At 37.4% G+C, this 23,326-nt stretch overlaps 10 protein-coding genes across 10 annotated transcripts; 4 read left to right on the forward strand and 6 right to left on the reverse strand.

Annotated features, from left to right (window-relative positions):
* Positions 1-123: 123 nt before the first annotated feature.
* ecm29 (proteasome assembly chaperone Ecm29) lies at positions 124-5,151 on the reverse strand (the record flags this gene model as incomplete). Its single annotated transcript, XM_056182638.1, has 1 exon — positions 124-5,151. The coding sequence occupies one exon, from the start codon at positions 5,149-5,151 to the stop codon at positions 124-126; it is 5,028 nt and encodes a 1,675-aa protein (XP_056038514.1).
* A 201-nt stretch (positions 5,152-5,352) lies between these two features.
* sdu1 (PPPDE peptidase family deubiquitinase/desumoylase Sdu1) lies at positions 5,353-5,973 on the reverse strand (the record flags this gene model as incomplete). Its single annotated transcript, XM_056182639.1, has 1 exon — positions 5,353-5,973. One exon carries the CDS (start codon positions 5,971-5,973, stop codon positions 5,353-5,355), a length of 621 nt encoding a protein of 206 aa, XP_056038184.1.
* Positions 5,974-6,332: 359 nt separating this feature from the next.
* Positions 6,333-7,184, reverse strand: pro3 (delta-1-pyrroline-5-carboxylate reductase Pro3; the record flags this gene model as incomplete). The annotated part of the gene is made up of 1 exon (XM_056182640.1): positions 6,333-7,184. One exon carries the CDS (start codon positions 7,182-7,184, stop codon positions 6,333-6,335), a length of 852 nt encoding a protein of 283 aa, XP_056038456.1.
* A 491-nt stretch (positions 7,185-7,675) lies between these two features.
* Positions 7,676-8,317, forward strand: rpb9 (DNA-directed RNA polymerase II complex TFIIS subunit Rpb9; the record flags this gene model as incomplete). Its single annotated transcript, XM_056182641.1, has 5 exons — positions 7,676-7,716; positions 7,774-7,840; positions 7,973-8,022; positions 8,079-8,211; positions 8,267-8,317. The coding sequence occupies 5 exons, from the start codon at positions 7,676-7,678 to the stop codon at positions 8,315-8,317; spliced, it is 342 nt and encodes a 113-aa protein (XP_056038384.1).
* Positions 8,318-8,760: 443 nt separating this feature from the next.
* mid2 (medial ring protein, anillin Mid2) lies at positions 8,761-10,899 on the forward strand (the record flags this gene model as incomplete). The annotated part of the gene is made up of 1 exon (XM_056182642.1): positions 8,761-10,899. The coding sequence occupies one exon, from the start codon at positions 8,761-8,763 to the stop codon at positions 10,897-10,899; it is 2,139 nt and encodes a 712-aa protein (XP_056038582.1).
* Positions 10,900-12,096: 1,197 nt separating this feature from the next.
* On the forward strand, positions 12,097-12,996 carry SOMG_03856 (uncharacterized protein; the record flags this gene model as incomplete). Its single annotated transcript, XM_056182643.1, has 2 exons — positions 12,097-12,544; positions 12,605-12,996. 2 exons carry the CDS (start codon positions 12,097-12,099, stop codon positions 12,994-12,996), a joined length of 840 nt encoding a protein of 279 aa, XP_056038577.1.
* Positions 12,997-14,055: 1,059 nt separating this feature from the next.
* sin1 (MAP kinase and TOR substrate adaptor Sin1) lies at positions 14,056-16,134 on the forward strand (the record flags this gene model as incomplete). The annotated part of the gene is made up of 3 exons (XM_056182644.1): positions 14,056-14,078; positions 14,143-15,999; positions 16,044-16,134. The coding sequence occupies 3 exons, from the start codon at positions 14,056-14,058 to the stop codon at positions 16,132-16,134; spliced, it is 1,971 nt and encodes a 656-aa protein (XP_056038678.1).
* A 60-nt stretch (positions 16,135-16,194) lies between these two features.
* Positions 16,195-17,727, reverse strand: tfa1 (transcription factor TFIIE alpha subunit, TFIIEA, Tfa1; the record flags this gene model as incomplete). The annotated part of the gene is made up of 4 exons (XM_056182645.1): positions 16,195-17,154; positions 17,302-17,443; positions 17,481-17,576; positions 17,621-17,727. The coding sequence occupies 4 exons, from the start codon at positions 17,725-17,727 to the stop codon at positions 16,195-16,197; spliced, it is 1,305 nt and encodes a 434-aa protein (XP_056037879.1).
* Positions 17,728-18,060: 333 nt separating this feature from the next.
* atg1803 (autophagy associated WD repeat protein Atg18c) lies at positions 18,061-19,371 on the reverse strand (the record flags this gene model as incomplete). Its single annotated transcript, XM_056182646.1, has 5 exons — positions 18,061-18,761; positions 18,811-18,902; positions 18,956-19,044; positions 19,098-19,198; positions 19,257-19,371. The coding sequence occupies 5 exons, from the start codon at positions 19,369-19,371 to the stop codon at positions 18,061-18,063; spliced, it is 1,098 nt and encodes a 365-aa protein (XP_056038554.1).
* Positions 19,372-20,022: 651 nt separating this feature from the next.
* pik3 (phosphatidylinositol 3-kinase Pik3) lies at positions 20,023-22,434 on the reverse strand (the record flags this gene model as incomplete). Its single annotated transcript, XM_056182647.1, has 1 exon — positions 20,023-22,434. The coding sequence occupies one exon, from the start codon at positions 22,432-22,434 to the stop codon at positions 20,023-20,025; it is 2,412 nt and encodes an 803-aa protein (XP_056037503.1).
* Between the last annotated feature and the right edge of the window lie 892 nt (positions 22,435-23,326).

A 23,326-nucleotide genomic window follows, 5' to 3' on the forward strand; every position in this document is an offset into this window, starting at 1 on the left:
CTACGATTACATTATTGACATTTGAATTAACGATATGAGGTATTCATTAGAATACGGTGCTCTACAAAAAGTGAGTAGGCAAACAATTTAAATATTTAGGAACGGTAAAACCGATCTAAGGAACTAAACTCTTAAAAGTTTCAGTTTATCAGCACCTAAAACGTTTTCAGCGTAATCTTTAGCTTTCGGTGATGGGTTCCCCTCACAGCAACGAGTCAACACGTATAGAAATTTGAGGTCCATAGGGTCCTCCAAAAGGCACTTCATTTTCTGTGCCTGCTTTATTATTTCTAACTTGACCTTCCAATGAAGATAATTCTGATCCAATGTTTTCACCAAGCTTTCGACAAGACGATTGTTATCACCTTTTCTACAGGAGCTAGCCATAACATACACGATATTCATTTGTAACAGAATTTTGTCATCTGTAGATAGCTCAGAGTCTTCTTCATGAAACCATGCTTCTTCAAGAAACGAGTCAAATTCATCCATACAAAAGTCATAAAATCGCATATTTTCATAAGAAGGATCACTTAAAAAGTCACCCAATATTCGTGTCGCCTGCAATTTATAGAATATATTTCTTCGTAGTACTTCTCGTTTCAGTATTTCCACAACTTCATCCAGCTTAGACGCCTTTATGTACCCTGGGCACTTTATAGCTAATTGGACAAAACTTTCAAGTAAATATTCTTTCCCGGGCCAGCTTCGCTCCTTCATTTTAGTTAGCAGGAGCGCGTAAATTTCTTCATAATTACTGAGACGACTAATTTGAACAAAACTTAACAAAGCTTCAGAAGATGGTCGTCTTATATCCCATTGAGTTGCTTCCAAATTTGCTTTAATGATTTTCAGAATCTCATCTTTGTAAAGATTAACGGAACTTCCACCTGACGATGTATCATTCCAAAGCTTCTCCAAAATTGATGATACCTGGCTAAACGACGAATGTTTACCAAAGAAAATAAAGGGGAAAAGAGTTGAACCAATATTTTGCAATAAATCTGGGGCAAATCTTGTTAGCGCTCGAACAAAGTTGGCACAAACTGTTTGAGTAAACTCGTCCCCTTCATAGAACTTGCTCAAGATATCTCGACATACTTCATCAGCAAGGTTTAAAGGAGTCACCCGTAAGACGTAGCCCAATGCTGAAGTGAATGAAGTATTGACAGCTCCATTTTTGCTAAATAAAGACGTTACTAAAGCTTGGTCGAATTTAGGAGCATAAGGGGCAATAAGATCTTGGCGTCTAATTACGAGCAACATGCAAATCTGTGCACTACCTATCTTGGTTGGGACACCGGTAGTACGGCTTATCATTCTATGCAATATGGGGACTAAGTCTTTCATCGATTCTTCATTTAAAATAGAAAGACACTTCTCAATATTCGACATCATTGAAGAGCTTTGTACCGCTGACACTCGAGCAGAATCTAACTCTTCAGCTTTCACCTTATAAGTAGAGGCATGAAACTCTAAAAAGGACGCTGCGTTCGACTCGTACTTGGTCAAGTACTCCAGCATTATCTCAATAATTGAAGGAACAAACGGACTTAAAGCCATATTTGTAAACTTCACCAACTCAGTTATGGTTGAGTATGAAAATGACTGAATCTCTTTTGCATCTTCGTGGCAACATTTCAATAAGAAAGGGACAGCTATAGACATTATCGTACGACATCTATTGAATCCCGTATCGGTTGTATTTAGGGAAGTATTTTCAACTGTTTGGATGACGGCTCTTGCCAACAGTTTACACAATGGGAACGAAGCTGTTCTAACGCTTTCTTTGATATCATCCAAAGTCCTGTACGCCATTCTCCAAATTTCTTCAAGTTGATCAATGTATTCCAAAACAGGTACGTTACTCAACAGATCAACAAGTGAATTAACGCCAGACTCACGAACTCTCCAAGAATAATCACTCATACTCTCCACAGAAGAAGAAACAAGATACTGACGTTGCGGTCTTAAGTCAAGATCAGAAGGTACTAAAGAGTTCCAAATTTCTGTCATTGTCTTAGCGACGGATACATTTGGATCATGTCGGTACAAATAGAGTTTTGTCAGCAAGTGAGATCCCGTGGGTGAATTAAATGCAAAGAGCTTCCGTTTTTCATCATTACTAATATTCATATAGCCCAGTCCTGTTGCCAATCCCTTACGGCTCTGCCAAACAGAATTCGTATTTGCAATACTGAGAAAAGAGTAAACCAAATCTGGATTTCCACTTTCAGAGGCCAATGAACATATATCTTTGTAAGTGGTTACGGAGCCTTGATTCGTGGTGAATAAGGCAGTATCAGCATCCAGAGGGGCCTTGGTATTTGGATCTACTCTGTCAGCGGTAATGGTGCTGATGAGGTTAGTCGTAAATCCTTTCTTTTTCTCCTCATCCAGAAGATCATACACTGCTTTCAAGCCTTTTGAAGCTGTGTCTTGAATGAAGTCATCCAGGTCAACCAAAAAAGTTAAAAAAGTATGATATATGTCGTTGAAACGCTCGTGGGTATACTCCTGACATTTACAGAACTTTACTATATAATATAACCACAGAGATGAGGCCTTGCGAAGTAGTGGTCTTGAAGATTTCGACCATTCACCAAGAATTTTTGAGAGAACCATTGCATATAACTGAGAGGAGGTATTTACAATTTCAGTATTTTGGAAAGGCAATTTTGTACTTGTAAATGTGCAGCACATACCACCTGCAAAATTAGCCATTGATTCTGCACTTGCGAACAGTATATCAGGTGAATCATCATGATAACTCAGATATATAGTACTAAGGATCGTTTCAATTAAATCAGGATCGAAAGGTTCATTCAGAGAAAGTGGAATGTGGGATAAAGTAATCATCGCCTGAATGCGCAAGCCTGCATCCTTTTCGGGTTTTGCGACAGCCACAATAGTCTCAATGACAGACTCTAAATGAACATATTGTTTGGCTAAATCTTGAACGCTTATATTCAAAAATATAACTTGGTAAACAGATAATGCAGTTCTCTTTTCAACCGTTGCGTCAGATTGAAGGTACCTATAAAGGAAACTGAAGAATTCTCCCAGTATAGAAGCGTTCTCTGAGCTTAAAATTTCGCTGCCATTTCTAAACACCGAAAATGAAACGGTATAGCCGATGATAAAAAGAGCTGTTATATTTTTTGAAAAGCTATCATTTCGAGTATTCGATATCTTTATCATGTGTAATAATGTTCCAAGGTGCTGGAAAACAACGTCGTAATCCTTCATACTTAAAAGCAGCCCTAAGCTTCGAGACATTGTATCTCTTAACTGGGCCGGAGCAACCAATGTTTGCTTCATAAGGTCTTCTTCCGAGAACTCCACTACGATGTCAGGTGAAGTGAGAGATAAAAGTTGGTTAAATGTATAGGTAGCTTCCTGACAATGTAATAGCACGCCTTCAAAGAGAAACCGGAAAAAGGGTTGCAAGTATTTAACAGACGAAAGTAGCTGAGCAAACTCTCTTCTTAAATTAAGATCTGATTTTAGTAGAGAGTCAAATAAATCATTATCATCACATATCTCAAGATCTTTGGTTATATGGTAAGCCATACACCTTTTGACGAAACCAAGCATTGATGAACAAACCTCAACGCTAAAACTTTTCCATAACGCTTCTGGATTGTATTCGGCAATAAGATGTAAAATAGCATCATCTGGATTAGGGTAGACAGCGGACGGTGTTGAAGAATCCCTTACTTTGGCAAAGTCAAAATAAACGTTATTATGTAGGAGCCACCTAGATAAGAAAAGGCCCTTTTTTGCTTCCTCGGATAGTAAAGAAGGAAAAACAGTAGGATCTTGAATTTTTAAACATAAAAACCTCGAAGGAAGGAACTGAAATGGGAATGCAACTAAAAGATAGCGAAGAGAAGACGAGGCGGCAGGTGAGTTCGGTGTAGTAACCATATATTTTTCGATAATAGGCAACAGCTCGTAAGGAGAATGATAGTTCTTAAAAAATGGAAGAATTATTGATAATGACTCATCTATAGCTACACGTACATCCGGGGATTCGACTTGCAATGCAGACAGTAGAGTAGAGAGTAATGAAGTAGAAACTAATTCGGAATTCGACTTTGCTAACAATCCAATAGAAGTATACAAAAATCCTCGCAAAAGTTCATTACTAATTGTCGAATTTGAAAGAATTTTAAAGATATCTTCCAAAATACCAGCAGCTCTCGGTTTTAGAAAATTTGGATCTGCATTAGCTGATATCCATCGTGTGAATTGAATTAATCTGGACTGCAAAGTAGGTGGTGCTTCAAGGATAAGTTTGATGCAATTCAATGAATTTGGATTTGTGCAGACCATATTGCTACGTAAGAGATACTGCAAGGCTTTATTCCTTAAGGAAACGGGAATAGAAAATCTTAAACGTAGGTCGTCAACGTAAAACTCATCTAACACAATGTCTAACAGTATTTTAACGTGATTTGTATTTTCAACGTCCGGGGCTCCATTTGTATTGCGTACCAAATCATCAGCTAGCTGAGCAACTTCTTTGTGTGAATCGGAAGAAGCGAAGAAATAGGCAAGCCAATTCCATGTTTTTGGCCATTCGGATTTTTCGAACCAGCTCAAAACTCCTCTCCGGTACTCTACTGTTTTTTGGTTATGTTGTAACTCGGTAAAAACAGTCTGAGAAGATTGAATTAAAAAAAAGCAAGAAAGTATAAAGCAAACTTCTTTGGTACATGTAATTGATGGAATAGGATGTATCATTTCTAAAAGGCGAATCGTTAAGCTTAATAAAACAATCGGATGTTTATTCACATGACTTAAGCAAACTTGCAATAATTCAACATCAGGGGAAGAAGGTAGTCTGGTTTTTCCTATGGTGATAAAAGCCACCAGAAAACGTTTCCGTAGCGGTTGAGTTGCATCAATATACTGTTTGACAAGAGCAAGCATAGGTAATTGTAAATTCGTTTCACTTGTAATTCGTGTCATAACATGATTCGCAATTGTTATAGTCTTATTTCTAACGGGTTCGCAAGGTGAATCGAGCTTCAAAAGGATGGGAGGCAAATACACAGAAATCAACGATTGGAAAGATTCTGAGCTTTTGGCTAGTGCGAGCTTGAATTCAGCTCCATTCAATAGTCTCAATTCTGCATCAGCCATTGTTGTTTTATTAAGAGAAAGCAAGTTTGCGTTTTTGTAAGTTTCTAGCGGGTTTTGTGATGACTAAATCGAAAATTATCAAGGAATGTTCGGAAAGATTAAAAAAGTAAACAAAAAATTAATTATTCAAAGATAGAATAATAATAGGGACGATAAAAACAAAGTTGCAATGGTATAAAAGCTTGGTCAAAACAGAAGTGGTTAATACCTCCGTGATTCTGTGACCAAGTTATCTGTATTCACAGTCGGAGGTGAAACAACAACTTTAGGAATTTTTGGAAATGAGATTTGCTGTAGTTTGGCCGATGGAGGCACTAAAACCTCTTCGTCAGAATCTGTTGAGTTGGTTCTCTCTAAGCTGTTTTGAGTCGGAGCCTTGGAAAAATCTAATTGTAAAACCGCATTCGTGATTGAAGGAAAGGTGAGTCCAATTTTTGAAAGCCGATTCAAAAAGGCAGGAATAGTTGTATTTGTTAGAGCTTTTGCAATGGCATCGGTGAAATGGTTGCAGTTTTGCGACAACAAAGAATAGGAGGTACCTGTGAATTCCTTGCTTAGACGCGTAATTATTTCGTCTATCTCAAATTTTGTAAGCTTACAAGGTGGTAAAGGAATAGAACAACGCCATCGACAGCCTTCCAAAGGAGGTTTGGGCACAGTTACAAAGACGCCAGTAGCATTCGGAATAGCATGAGCACCATAAGCATACTCTTTTCCTTCTAAAACAAAACCCGTATGATAGATGCCAAGTCCCAATGTCCAAGCGACCCTACTTAGAGGAAAATTCTGCATTAAATCGTACACATTGATATAAGCTTCCATTGAGAACTACTTGGCGAAAGACAGGAAGAAGTAGAGTAAAGCCTGACCTTTTCTTTAAAAATAATAGTAAAATAAAACTACAAATACCTGCTTGCAAAAAAAAAATAATAATATGTTTACCACCGGATGGAAGTTGTGAATACCAGCTATCGCTCCTTGGCGACGGTCTTTGTTTATATTTTTTGGGGATGAAACAACAAAAAATGCAATTCAACTACAACAAAGGAAAAAAGTGATATAGGTTCTATGCTTCATTTATACTATTAAAACTACTGTACATTAGTCTTAGCATATGAAATTAATAAGGCAAGGCGTAAAAAAAATGAATGATCAGGAAAGAACGTATTTTAGTCAAGATATCAATTATTTCCTAAACCAGAAGCAGTCTTGGTGGCCTGCTCTATACCACGAGCAATTGTACTACGGATTTTTCCATCTTCCAATGCCAACAATCCACTAATAGTGCAGCCAGCTGGAGTAGAAACATCGTTACGAATCTTTGCAGGATGTTGACCTTGTAAAACCATTTGTCCGGTACCAACCATGGTTTGAGCGGCAAGTTCCTGAGCTTGTGCAAAAGGAATTCCCATCATAACACCACCATCAGTCATGGCTTCAATCATAGTAGCAACGAAGGCAGGTCCACTACCACACATGGCGGTGGAAGCATCAATGAGTTTTTCAGGAAGCTTCATAGTACGTCCGATACCGTTGAATGCCCATTCAGCAAACTCCACATCCGCCTCCGTAGCATTAGGGGCAGGGCAAAGCACGCTCATACTTTCACGGATACGACTAGCGGTGTTGGGCATGATACGAATAATACGAGTGCTGTCATCCAACAAATTCTTTAGGGAATCTATTGTCTTGCCGGCCAAAATAGATAAGATCAGCTTTCCTTTTAGGGCTTCCTTCATGCCTGGAGCACCTAAAACATCTTCAGCACCTTGAGGCTTACAACTGAGCAACAAAACGTCGCTTGCTGCTGCTTTTTGTACATTTTCTTCATCTGTTACGGAGATTCCAACGTCTCCAGCAAACAGCTTCTCAATCTCTATGGCTTCTTGAACAAACTTCACACAAGCATAGAATTTGTCGGGAACCGATATGTTCTTAGAAGCTTGTTCATCTTGCTCTTTAATTGAGTCAAAGATACCGGTCAAGAGGGCCTTGCCCATAGTACCACATCCGAGCACACAAAATCCTGTCATATTACTATATCCTTCTGTTCCTTTGCCAGTAGTTGGCCCTCAATGAACTCAGGAATGGTGAAAAGACTTCTGCATATAATCTTGATCTGTTTGGTATATCATGAATTAAGATGTCTCGTTGACCTTCCTTATGCGCTTTTTCGGATATCACTATAACTCTGTTAAAATTGTCGACTTCCCTGTTGTAGACATACTATTATATAACAAATACTATTGTACTATACTATACAGGTTTTTGGTCTTTAGAAGTATGGATTGTTTTTATACTGGTTAAAATTGGTTTTTTAAACTTTTAAAGAGCATTTTTTGAGTACAAATGCGAATTATTAAACCAGTATGGATGGAGAGGAAGTCATCACGAAACGTTGGTTGTTGACGCGTAAATATTCGACACTCCTCTCTACGACACACAACGCCAGGTTTGTGAAAAAGCTTGAATTCTTGGGCTTTTTTCTTTTTTTTTCTTTCTTTTTTGTCTTTTGATTTTAAAAATGTCAAATTTTCAATATTGTATTGAGTGTAACAACATGCTGTACGATTATTCTAAGTTGATGTTTGGAAACAGGGTCTGACCAAAAAATCTTGTTAGATATCCAAGAGAGGATAAAGTCACCAGAATTCTTCGATTAGCCTGCAGAAATTGTGACTATTCAGAGGTATGTTGTTGATTTCACTTGGTTCAATTCTATACAGATTCTTGAGATCTTCTTCGTTTGAGCACAAGACTCAATTTTCTATCTAGTTGAAGTTTTATTGAAACATCTGTATTTGAAACTAACTTCTTCCAGGTTGCTGCCAGTAGCAAGGTCTATCGACATGAGTTGATGACATCGAATGTGTATGTGCATGCTCTTACAGAAAACAAGCACAAAATTACTAACACTATAATGAAAGCGAAGGTCTTCATTTCTCTCAAGATGCTGCAACTGATTACACCCTTCCACGGACTGAAAAAGAATGTCCTCGTTGTCACCATCATGAAGCCGTTTTCTACCAGATGCATTCACGCCGCGGCGATTCAAGAATGGTATGTTTTTATTTTATTTTATTTTATTTTCATTCAACGAATGCTAATATTATAGACGTTGGTATACGTGTGCGCAGGTTGCGGTTTTGCATACGAGGATCAATAACTCATGAAGTCACACAAAAAAAAGTAAGTTTCTTAGGAATTACGGATAGTTTACGAGCCGTTTGCGTTGGTATCATTGTCATCCTGACCTTTAAGTTTCTTTCATATTACGATACTGGTTTGACTGATAGGGCCAGCCACTCGAAGTGAATATCGATTCACCAGCCACCTGGTGACATACCTCTTCGTTGTTTATAATGGCCCTTCCCTCCTTACCTTACTATATCCAAAGAGTATATTTTGTGCATTCATAAAAAATAGGGAGTGAAGGCCGTCGTTTTGTCCATCTTTTGTTACTATTTAGAACTATCGTCTTATTCACTGATTGACGAACAGAAGAAAAAAAGAAAAAGATTTTTGATTGAAAAAATAATAATAATACTACTATAAAGTTTCCTATCCGGACGTGCCGAGACTGAACGCCTTTGACTCTTTTTATCAAAGATGAGTGTAGGTGCTGCCCAACAAAGCCAACATGCCAAGTCGTATTTGGCCGATATTCACAGAGCTCTTAGGATACCATCTCCTATACCTAGTACAGACTACGAGGGCTCAGACTACGCTTCAAGTTTGGTTTCCTTGTCAAGAAGAAACACGAGAGATCTTGAAAAGGAACATAGTAACGTTTCTTCCGTCTCTGCATCCATTGACGATACTGACGTGACAGAGGAAAACGATAGTTTTGCTTACGATCAAGGCCGTCTAAGCTCAAGCTTCAATGATATTGACATCTCAGATACCTCAGGCAGGGATGAAAAGTCACCCAGGTCTTCAATCAACTCACTTCCCGGTCTCAATGTCACTCAAAACCTGGTAAACTTGTCCGATATTCACTCTCGGAGCAACTCTAAATCCAGTACGGCTTCGGCTCATTCCTCCGCTACTCAAAAATCGCTTACTTCAACCCAATGCAGAAGCCCTTTTTCTAATAGAAGCTTCGACAATTTGGTAATTCCCAAGAAAAACCCGGCACGCTCAATGAGTAATAACATGACTAATCCATCAAAAGAATTAATACGAGAGGATTCTAATGCCATTTCGGATAATGCCCTATCGTCGTCTCCTATGAATTACAATATGGAATCCCCAATTCAGCATACACACACCCCTTCTGATTCGAGCTTTTCTAACAGTATTGTCAGTAGCGTTAGCGATATAGTAGGAACTGGAAAGCCAGTAAGCAGCATTGCCTCTTTCGGATTTTCTGATGATTCCTACTCTTTTCAAGAAGTCCATACACCCCATGTATCCGATGAAGAAACAACCCCACAAGAAAACAGAACTGATATTTATCGGTCGAATTCTATTGATGAAGAAGAGAACCCAATATCTTCTATGGAATCATCAATGCGTTCTCAAGAATGTACTTTGGATGACGATAATCATCTCACTCTACTTCCTAAAGTTATGTCTTTGCCGGATCCTAGATTTACGAATGTTTTGTCGGCTTTTGATGCATTGACTAGAAAGTATTTGCTTCGAGAGAACTCGAAGGTTGTGCATGCATCAAGCAATGAAGGTTTTTCGCCTCCATCTAAACGTGTTGTGAATTCATGTTTCATGCCTGCTAGAGATGAGTCGATCTACAGCCGATACTCTTTATCTACTCCAAATTCGCAAGGTAGAGGTCGACTCTATGTTCGTTTGGAAGGGATCCGAAACTTAACAATTCCTCTTGCCTCTGGTGTAACTACGAATTTCACATATCAGGTTAAGGGAAATAAAGGTACTGCTCCTTGGCAACCTTTGCATACTACCACAAGCATAGAAAAAGAATATGTTTTTGATGAATCTTCGGATCCTTCTATTGTTTGGACTTTGAGAGCAAGGTATGAGCCTCCTAAGACACGTTCTCGTTCCGGTTTAGGAAAGGTATTTTCGACAAGTCGACGTAAATCTTCTGTTATTGATCCTGTTTCAGAGGCTTTGCATGGTTATGTTTTGAAAGATGGAACTTTTGGTGAAATCTCGTTAGATATAGATTCAATTAGTCGGAGTGCTCTTGGTAGATGCCAGTCCATGATGGTTCCAATTATCAATAAGTGGATAGTTGACCCTACAGTGCGTGATGCGAAGCCTTCTTCGCGAAAGATAGGTGACATGATGGTCCATGTTTTTGCTTTACCTACTTTACCCGTTTCTCCTAAGGAACTCCCTTCTTCAATTGAAGCAGCTATGGAAGACCTGAAACTTGCCGAATGGGATCGCACATTGTTGTGCGATGGTTATTTATGCCAACAAGGAGGGGATTGTCCTTATTGGCGTCGTCGCTATTTCCAATTAATTGGCTCAAAGCTTGTAGCCTTTCAACCTTTTACGAAGACACGTCGTGCAACCATTGAGCTATCTGAAGCCACCCACATCGTTGATGACAATCACTACAGTGATGAGGAAGAATTGGAAGGTTATTTGTATTTCGAAGCCGGGTTCAGAATTATTTTCAAAAACTCGGACTATATTGACTTCTATGCTGAGACGGTTGAGGAAAAAGAAGAGTGGATGTCTACGCTTCGCCAGTATTTGGGTCAGTGTGCTCGGGTTCGTAAGAATTGGACGAAAACATTTCTTTCATTGACGGTATAGACAATGCACTGAAGTGGAAACGAGTGGGAGTTTGAGAATTTAATTGCATTTTTGGACTAAATATTTAAGCATTTATTACATACATTGGAATTACCATTATTGTTACTGTTTGTTGTGTTGAAGTTTTTATTGCATTCGGTACAATGCTTGAGCCTGATATTAATATTACGTTTTGGGTCACAATGCTGATTCGGGAGTCTTCTTTTACATAGTGATTGTTACAGTTGTCCTTGTCTCATCTAATTTAATCATCTACATGTCGGGCTTTAGAAACTATAATGGGAATTTTGTTGAGAAGTCGAACAGCTTGTACATAACGTTAGGTTTTGTTGTTATTTTTTTTATTATTAATTAGATTGATTGAAGAAGACGGATGTTTTAGAAATATTAATAAATATATTTGCATACGTTTAACTTTACCTTTGTCTACCAGTACTAACGCTTCCAAGCTAATAAACTGTAACTGAATAAATGCTAGTGTAAAGCAACTAGAAGTGGCTAAATGTAATTCTGTAATCTTATCGATTTTTTGCTTATTCACAGTATCGTGCTATTTCAAAGTTCCTGTCTATATGTTCAGAAACAATTTTCAAGCTTTATTGGAAATTCACAAGAGCTTTTTATACTCACATTTTGCATTATATACATGCCTATATGAATCTCTTGTTTGTGCTTGTTTTTATAATTGCTCATAATTAATTGTTTACGAATTTGCTAACGACATATAGCACCTTTTCATCCATTTGAAAATCGATGAATTAGTATAATTGCTGAAAACTTGGTTTGTTTATAGAAATGTAAACAAACCAGAAATTGCATAAGTGTTACTTGTCATTGTAACCCACGGGTGGTTTAGCGCTTCATCAACTTGTATTCGTATTACGCAATAGCGATACTGAACGTATCGGTGTCCCAGTCAATATGTTGCGTAAATGATGCGAAATTTCTTGCTGTATGTCAACTTGTCTTTCTTCACTTCTTTGCCAATTTGTTATATTTGACTATCAATTCTAAATGCGCTAGAAGCAAAGAATAAATTGGATTTGTTTTGGGGTAGCAATCCTTTTAATTTTGCCTTTCTATAGTGCTCTGCGAGTTTTTGCGAAAATTATTCTTTGGATACGAATAAACAGCTTTTTGACTTCTTTTTAAGTTGTTTGTTTTCTTATATATCTTCTTGTTTGAACTTGTTAAAGAATGTCGGAAAAAGAACTGAAAGTAGGTTTAAGCGATCCTCCTGCGTACAGCCATGTCAATGTTTACAATGTTGATCTCGAGAAGGGACTTCCTTTGTACACACAACAGGACACAAATAAATCACCCAATTCAGGTTCTTTGAAAGCCAAAGAGAAGAAAGATATAGCTATGGATCAACTTGGCGATTTTCATTCCTTTTTAGATGAAAGGAAACGTGAAGCTTCACAATTCCTAAATCGGGAATTTCCCGACAATGTAGTTGTTAAGGAGAAATCGCAACGATTGTTATCTACAATTATTCCCTCTTTGGTGTGTGTCTGTGCGATATCTTACTACTTCCGAACATATACTTTTCTAGTCGATGGCTTTAAAGATTGGGGCAATTGGCCCTTGGGTCCTCTGATTATTCATGTTGTGATATTCATAGTATTTGTAGCTGCTTTTTTTTGTGAGTTCAACCATTTCCAATTTATCGATACGTTTGATTGTTTACTAACAAAAATATTAGGTCTTCATTCAATTATTCTCGGGACTGTTAGAAGATTACTTTATGTGGTCATCTTGATGGGTTGTATCCTTCCATTCCTATTCAGTGCTATCGGAAACATATACAGTGCTATTCACAGTGCTATCGGAAACATATACAGTGCTATTGGAAAAATCATTGGTATGGTCGTAGATATCTTGATGTACGGTGCAGGTACCATAATATGCGGTGTTGGCTATGGATTGTATTGCACTCTTTTAGCCTGTCTTGGTTTAAACTTTGTAAGCTCAACGGAGCACACGAGTTCGCCTACGCTTCCCAGCTATCAGCAAAGAGACAATGCACTTGCTCCTCCACCGACGGATACAAATGAAGAAATAGAGTTGCAGACTAATCCTAGTACTCAAATTTAGTTCCGTTCATTTGTCTTCTTTTCTCTAGTTTGTTTGGACTTTACTGCTAAGGCTGATCTCGATTGGTTATGAATTGCTTTGATGAACCATTATTTATAAACTTTATTATTATTTCAATTTTAGCTCGAATTGGCTTAAAACTAAGAAAGAATCATTGTATTAGTATGAGTTGATGACCGCAATTACAAGAAATGCATTTTAATTTCTCATTTCAAAGGCATTGAGTTGCTATGACCGCGGAAATTGAAAACGCAAGACTTACTGCAGCTACTCTATTAATTTATTATGACTAATATTGTTGAATTCCTTAATCAGACGACTTTGAATTCATTTCATTCACATTAGGTCCCTTTTTTTTGCTTCCTGTTATTTTTTATGGAGCATTTTTGACAGAAGAAATTGAACAAGCATTCCCAACCATAAACCAACATTCAACAAGCCAAAAAAGAACAAAAGTAAAAGAAAGTAGGAGGGAGCCTACAGCACACAGGATTCCCATGTTGTCTTCAACCATAGTACTAAATAACGAGACAGCCTGGTCTGAAATGATGTAGTTTCTCTTGTTATTTTAAAGTTGAAATAAAACGCCGCAGCCGTGATGTTCAAAGCTCAAGATTTTTCGTAGTAAAGCTTGCATAAATTGTACTATGATTTTATGTGGTTCAATCGAAGATTATAAGCTATTTTTATTAAACCAAAACCGTCGGATTTTATTAATGACTGACTTTTTGGATTAATCTAACAATAATTAAAATTTCCGTACTTTAGAAATAAATTGCATTTTTCTATACTTTGTTTATTTTTAGTAATACTACGTGCAATAGTATTATTCTATTTACATATATTGTAGTAGAGCTATCGACGCTAATAAGTATAATCGTATAAGAGGCACATTTCGTGACAGTATTATATCTCAAATGCAACAATTACAGACGTGTGCGTAAGTCAAATCCTAGCCAAAACCCATTACTTTCTAGTTTTGGGGCCTGGTATTTGAAGCATGTTTAACCTCGGAAAAATAAATTTCAATTACAATTGTAACTCTAAAGCGTCGTGAAAATGGAATTAACCCAAGAAAAAGAGTAAGTAGCACAGACTTACACCAGTATTGAGTAATCCGAGGAAATTAACAGTATAAACTTTTAGGCTTTTAATTTTTCTCCTAAGAATGCAATATTATCGAACATCGCATAATCCGGTGGATGAAAAGGTAGTTGCTGCAGATATACCGAAAATCCAACAATTGAGAAAGTATCAGGATTTATTAGGGAAAAGCTATTCATTCACACAATTACCGTTAGAGAGTCCTCCGATTCTTGCTAGTGAATTTACCGCTTCCTTGGAAAAAACTTCAGGAAACAGGAAGAACGCACCGCGAAACTCCAAGGACGGTTCTCACAGCAATTCGAACTTTGAAGACTCGGATTATGCTATTTCAGATATTTCAGAGTTTTCGGATATGGTTGATCACGAGAATTCATGCATGTTTTCCTTCACCAAAGTTCCAATGCGAGGGAATACACATTCTGAGAGCGAGGATAATCTAAACCAGGCACAGAAAAATATCAGAAAAGGTATGGAAAGCCGCCTATCGAATGAAAAGACCATTAAACCAAAAATAAATAATAGTCAATCGGTTTCCCACTTTAGCAGCTTATCATCTGAATATGAACGGGTCTTGAATTCATTTTCAGATGAGTCTTTACAAATTAGCGATGGAGAGATAGGTATATATTCTTATCAAAATTCAATAAAAAATGAGGAGGAGGAAGCTGGCTTTAGATCTTTTGAAAAGTCTCGGGAACAGGTCGATGATGATACGTTGAAAAAAGTACCAACTATTGTGAAACAGCCAGAGTCTGCATTGCGAAAGCTTTTTGAGAATGCAAATTCGTCAACTCAACAAAATCCTTTGGCGGATAACTTTGCTGGTTTTTCAGGACGTGCTGAACCAAATCCTTTGAAACTAAAAATATACTGCCCTTTCAGCGAGAATGCTTCCCAGCCAATGTATGTTGAGTTGCGACATAGTATATTAGTTTCCGAAGCAATAGGCTATATTCTCTTCCAGTATATTAGTCAAAGTATCATGCCGTTGATTGAAGACGAAGCACAGAATCCAAATTATTGGAACTTGCGTATCGTGGAAGATGATGGAGAGTTGGATGATGATTTTCCTGCTCTTGATCGTACCGGGCCCTTAGCGAAATTTTCTTTTGATGCATTTGCCTTAGTAAAAGCTACCAATGCTCAAATAAAAGAGAACCAGGCTGCTTTTCCATTCGTTACAACAAAAAAAAAGTTGGCTCCTGTATCTGATGATGATCATTTGCATATACGCAATTTAAGCTCTACTTCAAATAATTCTCACAAAGTTGGTGAGAGTGATAAGGATATATTTAACTCCATGCATGTTGTACAAATCCGGTTGTATCCTTATGGAGAAAGTTCACGTTTTTGTAATGTTGAGGTTTCAAAAAATACACGTTTTGCTATGGTTTTAAATCAAGTTTGCTGGATGAAACAGCTGGAACGTTTCAAATACACTTTACGAATTGCGGATTCAAACGTTACTCTCCCTTTAGATAAAACCTTTCAATCAATTGATGGCTTCCCAACTCTAGAGTTGGTGAAAAAGAAAATGAGAGATAAGAAAGGACCGGGTCTTCCTGTAAGTACTCCCTCTCCAGAAGAGTCTACCTATAACTCTACTAAGAAAGATTATTTTCCGCCGGCATATAACGCTGCAGACATTATGTCCAGTAATACTTATCAAGAGTTTATTGTTTGGAAACGTCAGCCTGTCTCGTTTATGGGACGACATGAACGATTACTCGCTATTGACGGTGAATATATACACATAATGCCTTCAGAATCTCGAAATATTTTCGAAACGCCCAAGACTACTAGCATTCATGTCGGGTCAATAATTATTTGCAAACAATCGAAAAAATCACCATGTAATTTCAAATTGATTATATCGAGAAACCGAGAGACAAAAAGGTAAGAATCAACTTTTACATTCTAGCAACACTAACGCATTTTAGATACGATTTCGAGGTTTTATCATCACTGGAGGCCGCGGTTATTGTTAGCAGGGTTCGGACGCTAATGAGTGCTATAGCCAGGAACTATTAAAAGTCGGGTTTTCTATTCATAATAGAATTCATGGATATTTTTGGGAATTATGAGTAACAATCAAACATCTTCGAAGTCTGCATCGTCCTCATCATCGTCGACGTTTTCTTCGTTGTTATCATTGATAATGACATGTTGTTCTTTTGTATCATCGTTTATGTTAAGCGATTCAGAATTTTCTGTATGTAAGTAATTATAATTAGCCGTGGTATCTTCCGTTTTTATTTTTTTAGGGTCATCATAATTGTTCTTATTTAGATCTTCTTGTTTTCTTTTTACGTGATTAGTCGGAGAAGTAGACGGCAGACTTGGGACATCCTCAAATTCCTCGTCTTCGTCCTCATCATCGACAATATTAACACTAGGCTCCTGTTGTGTGTCTGTATGCTGTTTCTTAGCACGTAGACTTGCATAGTAAGCATCTAATGCAGACTTTTCAGTACTGAAATCCTTCTTTTTGTCTTCCTCTTCTTCCACCGTTTCTGAAGAATTGTTGCTATAGTTAGCATTTTTGGCTCCTACCCTAGTAATTCCACCAGAAATTGTAGACATTGCATGCCATTCAGGAACAGTATTTTGCAAAGCCGCAGCTTGTTTGTCCATGTTCTTGATCCGAACATCCTCTGCAGACTCTGCCCCTGTAGAAAAGTCAACAGTAATTGAGGGTGAAGAAGTAGCATTACGTAAATCTGCGCTGGATTTGGGAACGCTTTGAGAAGCAAAGGTTTGATTCTCTACTGATATAGGAACAGCTCTTTCGAGTGCAGTTTGGAAATTGTTCTGAGGCACAACCGTCTCATCTACTTGCTTTAGAGCCTCAATGATTTTGCTGACTTGACCCATTAAACGGCCTAAACGCTTTTGACTAGACATCATTTCTGCGCTTTCTTCATCATCCTTTAGTTCTGTCGCACAATCACTACATAAGAAAGTACCTTCTGGAGTCACCAAGGATAGTACATCTAAGCTTGAATATTTCTTCTGGCAAAACGGACAGACATAACCTTTTGAATCAAAATCCTATTTTGGTTAATATGAAACTTTGGGTAATAGGACAAGCTTCAGTTCCCTAAGTGATAAATCATCCTCCTTGCGGTTACAAGATACAGGATTTCATTTACTCTAAAGGAAGAACTCGAGAAAGTAAAACCAATATATATGACTTACACTACGCATCCTGTCTTCGACAGTTTTGACCAACTGATGCATACGCCATTTGATGCTATCGATCGTGAAGCAATAATCGATATAAAAGTACGTAGTCTGGATTTGCCTTTGTTGTCCCTCTTTCACTTCTGCCCTACTCTGACTATTATCAGTTAGAAGAATAATATCAGTAGCCTTACATTGCCAATAAACGATCTTCTCTGAGTTTACCCGCAAGAAAGCGACATTCTTTGATAGGAATACCCATCAATATAGCAGCTTGCTCATCAGTTAAGCTATTAAATTTATTAGTATTGTCTGAAAGCGAAATGAAACATACGCAGAGTGTCTTAAAACAGCATCCATAAAAATGATATGCCGAGTCTCATAGAAAGCCCGCATGATCATTTTTATTAGTCTTTGCACAACCTCCGGTGCATTTGACATTATTAATGTTTCAAGACGAAAGAATTGGGTATGATATGCAACTTTGCACAGGTCGAAATTTTTCCTGCGTCAGTATGGTTTTGCTTGAACCCTTATGGCAATTATGTACACCTGAATGGATGCTTACAGAAGAGTAAGTAGAATTCTAATACTTGAATTAATATTTATTGTAAATTTCGTAAGCAAAGGAAAGTGATATTCTTTTCATTCAAGTATTTATTATCATAAACAGAGGCAAACCAAGAATGTAAAACTTGTTTCAATTTACGTTTATTTTTAATGAATAAATAATACTTATAAGTTAAGAGAAAATATGGGAAACCGTAAACGAAGTTAGAGTGAGCCATCGGCTTCCAAGACATAATCATAACTATAATTGGCATGGGACATAATCTGGTCATCAGGTTGCGTTATTTCATGAATAGTTAGACGAAGTTTCTGATATGCAGCGTCGCTATAACAAATCATCAGGGTCATCTCATCAAGCCAATGAAGAAGAACTGGACTCGATTGGTACAGCTGGATTCTCCAATGGGCACGTTTTCCATTGTCAATCAACTTAAGCATTTTCCTTTTCCAATGTGTCTGACGGAGTGATTCATTTCTTGGTGAAAGTAGTTCATGTGTGTCCTGAGGATCGGGGATTGGAGGCTTTATACTCCTCTTGGCATTGGGACTCCCGTGTAACGAGAATACGTGCAAAGTCTCTTTCGTACTAGCACATGCCAATAGTAATTCATCAGGTGAAAATGCCAATTGGCTAATAGATGCATACTGATAGCCCCTTCGAAACTCAGATACCTTTTCTCCTGTTTCTGCATTCCATACTCTAAGAAGGGTACCAGAGGAAGATGAAGAGGCAACTTTGGAACCCGATTTAGATATACCTAAACAAGAAATTTCGCTGTCATGTGCTGAAATAATGCTCGTGTTGATAAGCTCTTTTAGCAAAAATAAAATCTGGACTTGTCCGATTTTTTTCGAGGGAAAAACCACCGCGGTTTTTTCCTTCGTGGTCACCATAGAACATAAACCTAAGTGAATTAGTCAATATATATCTGTTTTCGAAAGTGATGAACAAACCTTTAGGGTTTTGGGTGTCTATAGTCCTAAGTAATTTCATAGCATGGGTAAAATGATACAAAAAGAGTTTTGAAGCAGTAGCAATAACCAAACTTGGAGTCGTTAGTTTGTTTTTCTTGTCAAGAGAAACCCTACCAGCACATACTGTTCACCATTAAACGATAATCCTTTAATTTCAAAGTGTAACTCAAGCTCGCGGACAGGTTTTTCCTTCACATCATCCCAAACAATGAGCTAAACGAAAGAAATTAGGTTAAGATGTACAAAACACGAAAAATAAAGCGTACCTTATTTGATGGATATTTTGGATTGTTCCCACCTCCCACCAGCAGTAGAATATTGCTTCTATAAAGCATCTGCACTATCGAAAATCCTTCATTCTTAAATTCTGTATCTTGTCAGCAATGAATTCTCCATTATATAGTAGAAAACTTATAACCACGTACTTCTTTGAGCTCTCAACTTCAAAGGATTCAATTGAAAGATTTTGTATCCATTGTCCAGTGAAACAGATAGACATGATGCATCCTGATTTAATGATATGCTATTGACTTTCAGCATCCCAATTTACATCGACTTTGAATAGAACAGATGGATATGAATACTAACAATTGAATTGGCAAGTCTAAAGACGCACAAAAATAATACAAACAATACACTCAATAGCCTTATATATTATATTAATAATTATCATAACCGTAATGCTTTTATAAGCATAAAGGACAATAAAAACAATTTCTGCTGTCGCAAGGAAGTTTTCTTGAATAGGACATTGCCATAGCCTCTAAAGATATGTCGTTCGCATCTTAAAAGCGCTTGGCTTGATGAGGTGAGAAGCTAAACCCTTCAAGCCATGGCAGTCAATCCTTTCAATCTAAAAGTCCCACTTGCAGAGATTCAATCGACTTTTCCAATCAAATTTTGTAAAGAAATAACTGTTCGATTGTTTGATCTTAATCTATGAAACTATTTGTACTTCTAGAATTGTAACCTTTGCGTTTTGTTGACCTCGAATTTGAAGTTATTCTTTATGGTTATAACAGTTGTAGGTATACATAAAAAACAAAAAGAAAATCCATTTTCTTTGAATAAGATAGTAAGGAATAACATTCAGATTTTATTATTTGATTAAAATTAGTCATAAACAGTAGCATTAAAAGAAAAAACATAAGAATGAATCGCATTGTCTAGAAAAGTTTTGGATACGCTTGCTCATGAGCGCATATATTGAGCAAGGTTATGCATACGGTCAATAATTTGTGGAAATAAAGCACTGACAGAATCCGTGATTAACTGTTCGAAATACATGATGGCATCAGACTCCGACATTTGTAAGCAAAAACGTTCCTTCACTTTGTAAACTACTTTGTCCTTATCGAACTTGATGTCTGGAATATTGGCATCCACCATTAACGAGAAAAGATTTAGTATAAGGTTGGAAGATTTTCGAAGTGCAGTAAATGTGGTGTAACAATATGACTTGAACTGTTGATAAAAAGGAGAATTGTAACCTCCCATACCTTCGACCATTTCTTTTGAAAGCTTCATAGCTGGTGAAAAAAGTTTCGGGTCTCTTCCCAAAATATACCCGAAATCTGCGTGGAAGAAATGGCCATCTTCCGTAATTAACAAGTTATCCAAATGACGGTCACCGACACCCAATAGATAGGTTATTACACAGTATCCGGCACAGCTTCGAATATAGTTATCCATTGCTTCTGGATGAATGCCGTACGTATTAGTGGTAGTGTCATTATCTGGATTGTGTTCCCGTAAATAAGCTAAAACACTACCCCTGTATTCAGCAAGTATACTAGCCAAAGTTTTCGATGGAACAAACTGCACAGCCCCGTGAGTTGGTCCCGTAGCCAAAATCCTGTATGGCTTAAGATGGAGATCTAACTTTTCTTTTTTTAATAACTTATCCATAAGTGTCAATATTTGTATCACCAGTTGATCTTGCCGCAAATCATCTCCGTTCTTAAATATAATCGGATATGAACTATCATCCTCACATCTAAAAACTAAGCGGAGAGGTTGCATGGTTGATTTAAAGACAGTGCAAGCTTCAGGATTAATTCCTATTATATTAATAGAGGGATCCAGAGGGAGTGGAAGTGGTGTGAAATTCATGAAATGATGCTTGGAATCAACTAGGACAGATTTCAAGTATTCTATTTTTTTTATTCTTGTTCCCCGGTATGCTTGAACTGATTTGCTCAACCGAAGCAATTTTTCAATGAATTTGGCCTGTGTTGCAAGCGCCTCACGGATTGCTCTTCCCTCACTTGATTTGGAAAGCTCTTGCTGAAGAAGAAACATTACCGAAGAAAATAATTTGTTAGAGGGCTCATCTTGAATTTCAACCACTAAATACCAGTACAAATCATTTCCGATACTAGGCGAAGAGACGGCACGACTGACCAAAAAGCTAGCTAAAGGACTTGGTTTGGGATTTTCCTTAGCACTGCCTGGAATATCGTATCGCAAAGCTTGTACGAGTTGAAGCAGATACAAGGAAAGCTCCTCGTTGGATGCTGTCTCCAGTCTGGAAACAGCGTACGCACGCACTGTTGGGTTTTTGAATGAAGGACTCAGTAGTTCCAAAGCATCATCAATGTCAATCTGAGTCCAACTATCCAAAAGACTAAGAGCTTGATTTACTTCTGTACTATCAGACCACATGACACTCTTTAGAAACTTTGTCATAGCCTTTTTGTTCCTAGTTAAGTAGTATCGGAATTTCCAAATCAAATCCTTTTCTTCCAGTGACAGGTCATCGCTGGGAGGATAAGACATAATATTCTCCAATTCTTTACGGATTTTGGAGTTTGGCTTCAAGTCTCTATCCAACGGCCCATTACGCTGAGAACGAACAAGTCTGCGATGTTTTAGTTCTGCAGGACTGTCAAAATTCGATTCCAAATCAAAAGACGAGGAAAAGACAGATGTATATATACATTCATAGTTAAGATTTTGATATAAGATAGGAAATGAAAACTGCAAAAACTCGACATAAAGATACGGGGTGTGAACAAGAGGAATGTAAGAAGATCGATAAGCCTTTAATGTTGTCAAGGAAAGCTCGTCCAGCCATGCAATTGAAGGTAGGTCACCCAATTGAAGCTTAAACAGTAATTGATCAAAGCGTTCGACTTCATGGACTTTCTCGCTTTCAGCAGAAGTTAGTGTATTACATTTCGTGCTTTCGTCGTTTAACGTATAGACTGGTATTTTTTGTAGTCCTTGCCTTAATAGCTTATTTTCATCAAATAATGCGTATTTCGCGCTTCCAACAAACTCGTATTTGGTTTCATCATGCAAAGAGGGTTTCCACATAGAAATTAAAAAATGTGAATTCGCAGGAAGCTCTGCCACACTAATTTCAAAGTTAGCCCAATCGTTTTTAGCAAGTTTTGATAGCTCAGTGGGAAGCACACTTTTGTTTGGAGTCTTTGAAACAAAAAATCGTTGAACTAAGGAAATTGGTTCGCTGTCTGAAAACAGCTGAAAGGAACACAGATGTGAGTCTAGAGCATCCTTCCATTCGAAAAAGCATAGCTTTATTAGAAATTTGGCATTCACTTTGCTTGAAGGGCAATAGGAGAAAACTAGTTTATCCATTCCATAAGTATTGCATATATCGCACTGTTCGTTCTCTATTACATATAAAAAAGAAGAGCAAGCAGAATATTAGAGCTGGTTTATTGAATGTAGTTGTGGAAAGTGGATTCTGGAGGAATGTATTGAACGAGCTTGCAGGTTAAGTATAGGTGGTGGATCTTAAGATTCTCTGCTATCTGAAGCAGTAAGATGTTCTGAAGAATAACATGAACTACGCTTAATATAGTAGGTATAATTAAGAGAAAGATATCAATAGATGGCATCAGCATCGCTTCTTTCATTATGAAATCTTGAACGCCAGTACCACAGTCAAAACAACAAGAAAACATTGAATAAAATAGAAGACATTGGCTTTCTTTTTTATCATATTTTCTTGCTCAGTTGTTTCATAGAATTCATCAAAAGAAAAGGCATTGAATATCTAGGGACTCAACGAAAGCTGTATATCTACAATAAAATCAAAAATGAAAGAAATGGAAGTATACTCTATCAAATGTTTTAGGTAGCCCATTAATAGAAGGTGCTGCTTCTGACAGAACGCTCAGGTTAATCTTCTATGAGGATAGAAAAAAGAAAGGTTGGATTCCTGCTTGCGCATAACGGAACAGACTAGTAGTTTCAGATTGCATATGTTTAAGGATTTTTATACTTGAACTTTTGAAACCGTCTACGTTGGTCACTAAACTTACCAAGCAAATAATGGGCTCGAAAAAACACTGAACGAAAAAGCAAACAAGGAAACAAATTAAACATGAACCAATGTTTAGTTTCTCTTTTAGGTATCTCTACGTTGTCATAAATTTTTGCTCGTTTGAAAAGAAGTGTCAACATATCTTCATTCTTTTAAAAGAAAGAGTCCTTTATAAGGTTGGTTATCAACACTAAGTGTCAA

This window comes from Schizosaccharomyces osmophilus, chromosome 2, assembly GCF_027921745.1.
Source record: "Schizosaccharomyces osmophilus chromosome 2, complete sequence".
In the NCBI taxonomy this organism is placed as follows: Eukaryota; Fungi; Ascomycota; class Schizosaccharomycetes; order Schizosaccharomycetales; family Schizosaccharomycetaceae; genus Schizosaccharomyces; species Schizosaccharomyces osmophilus.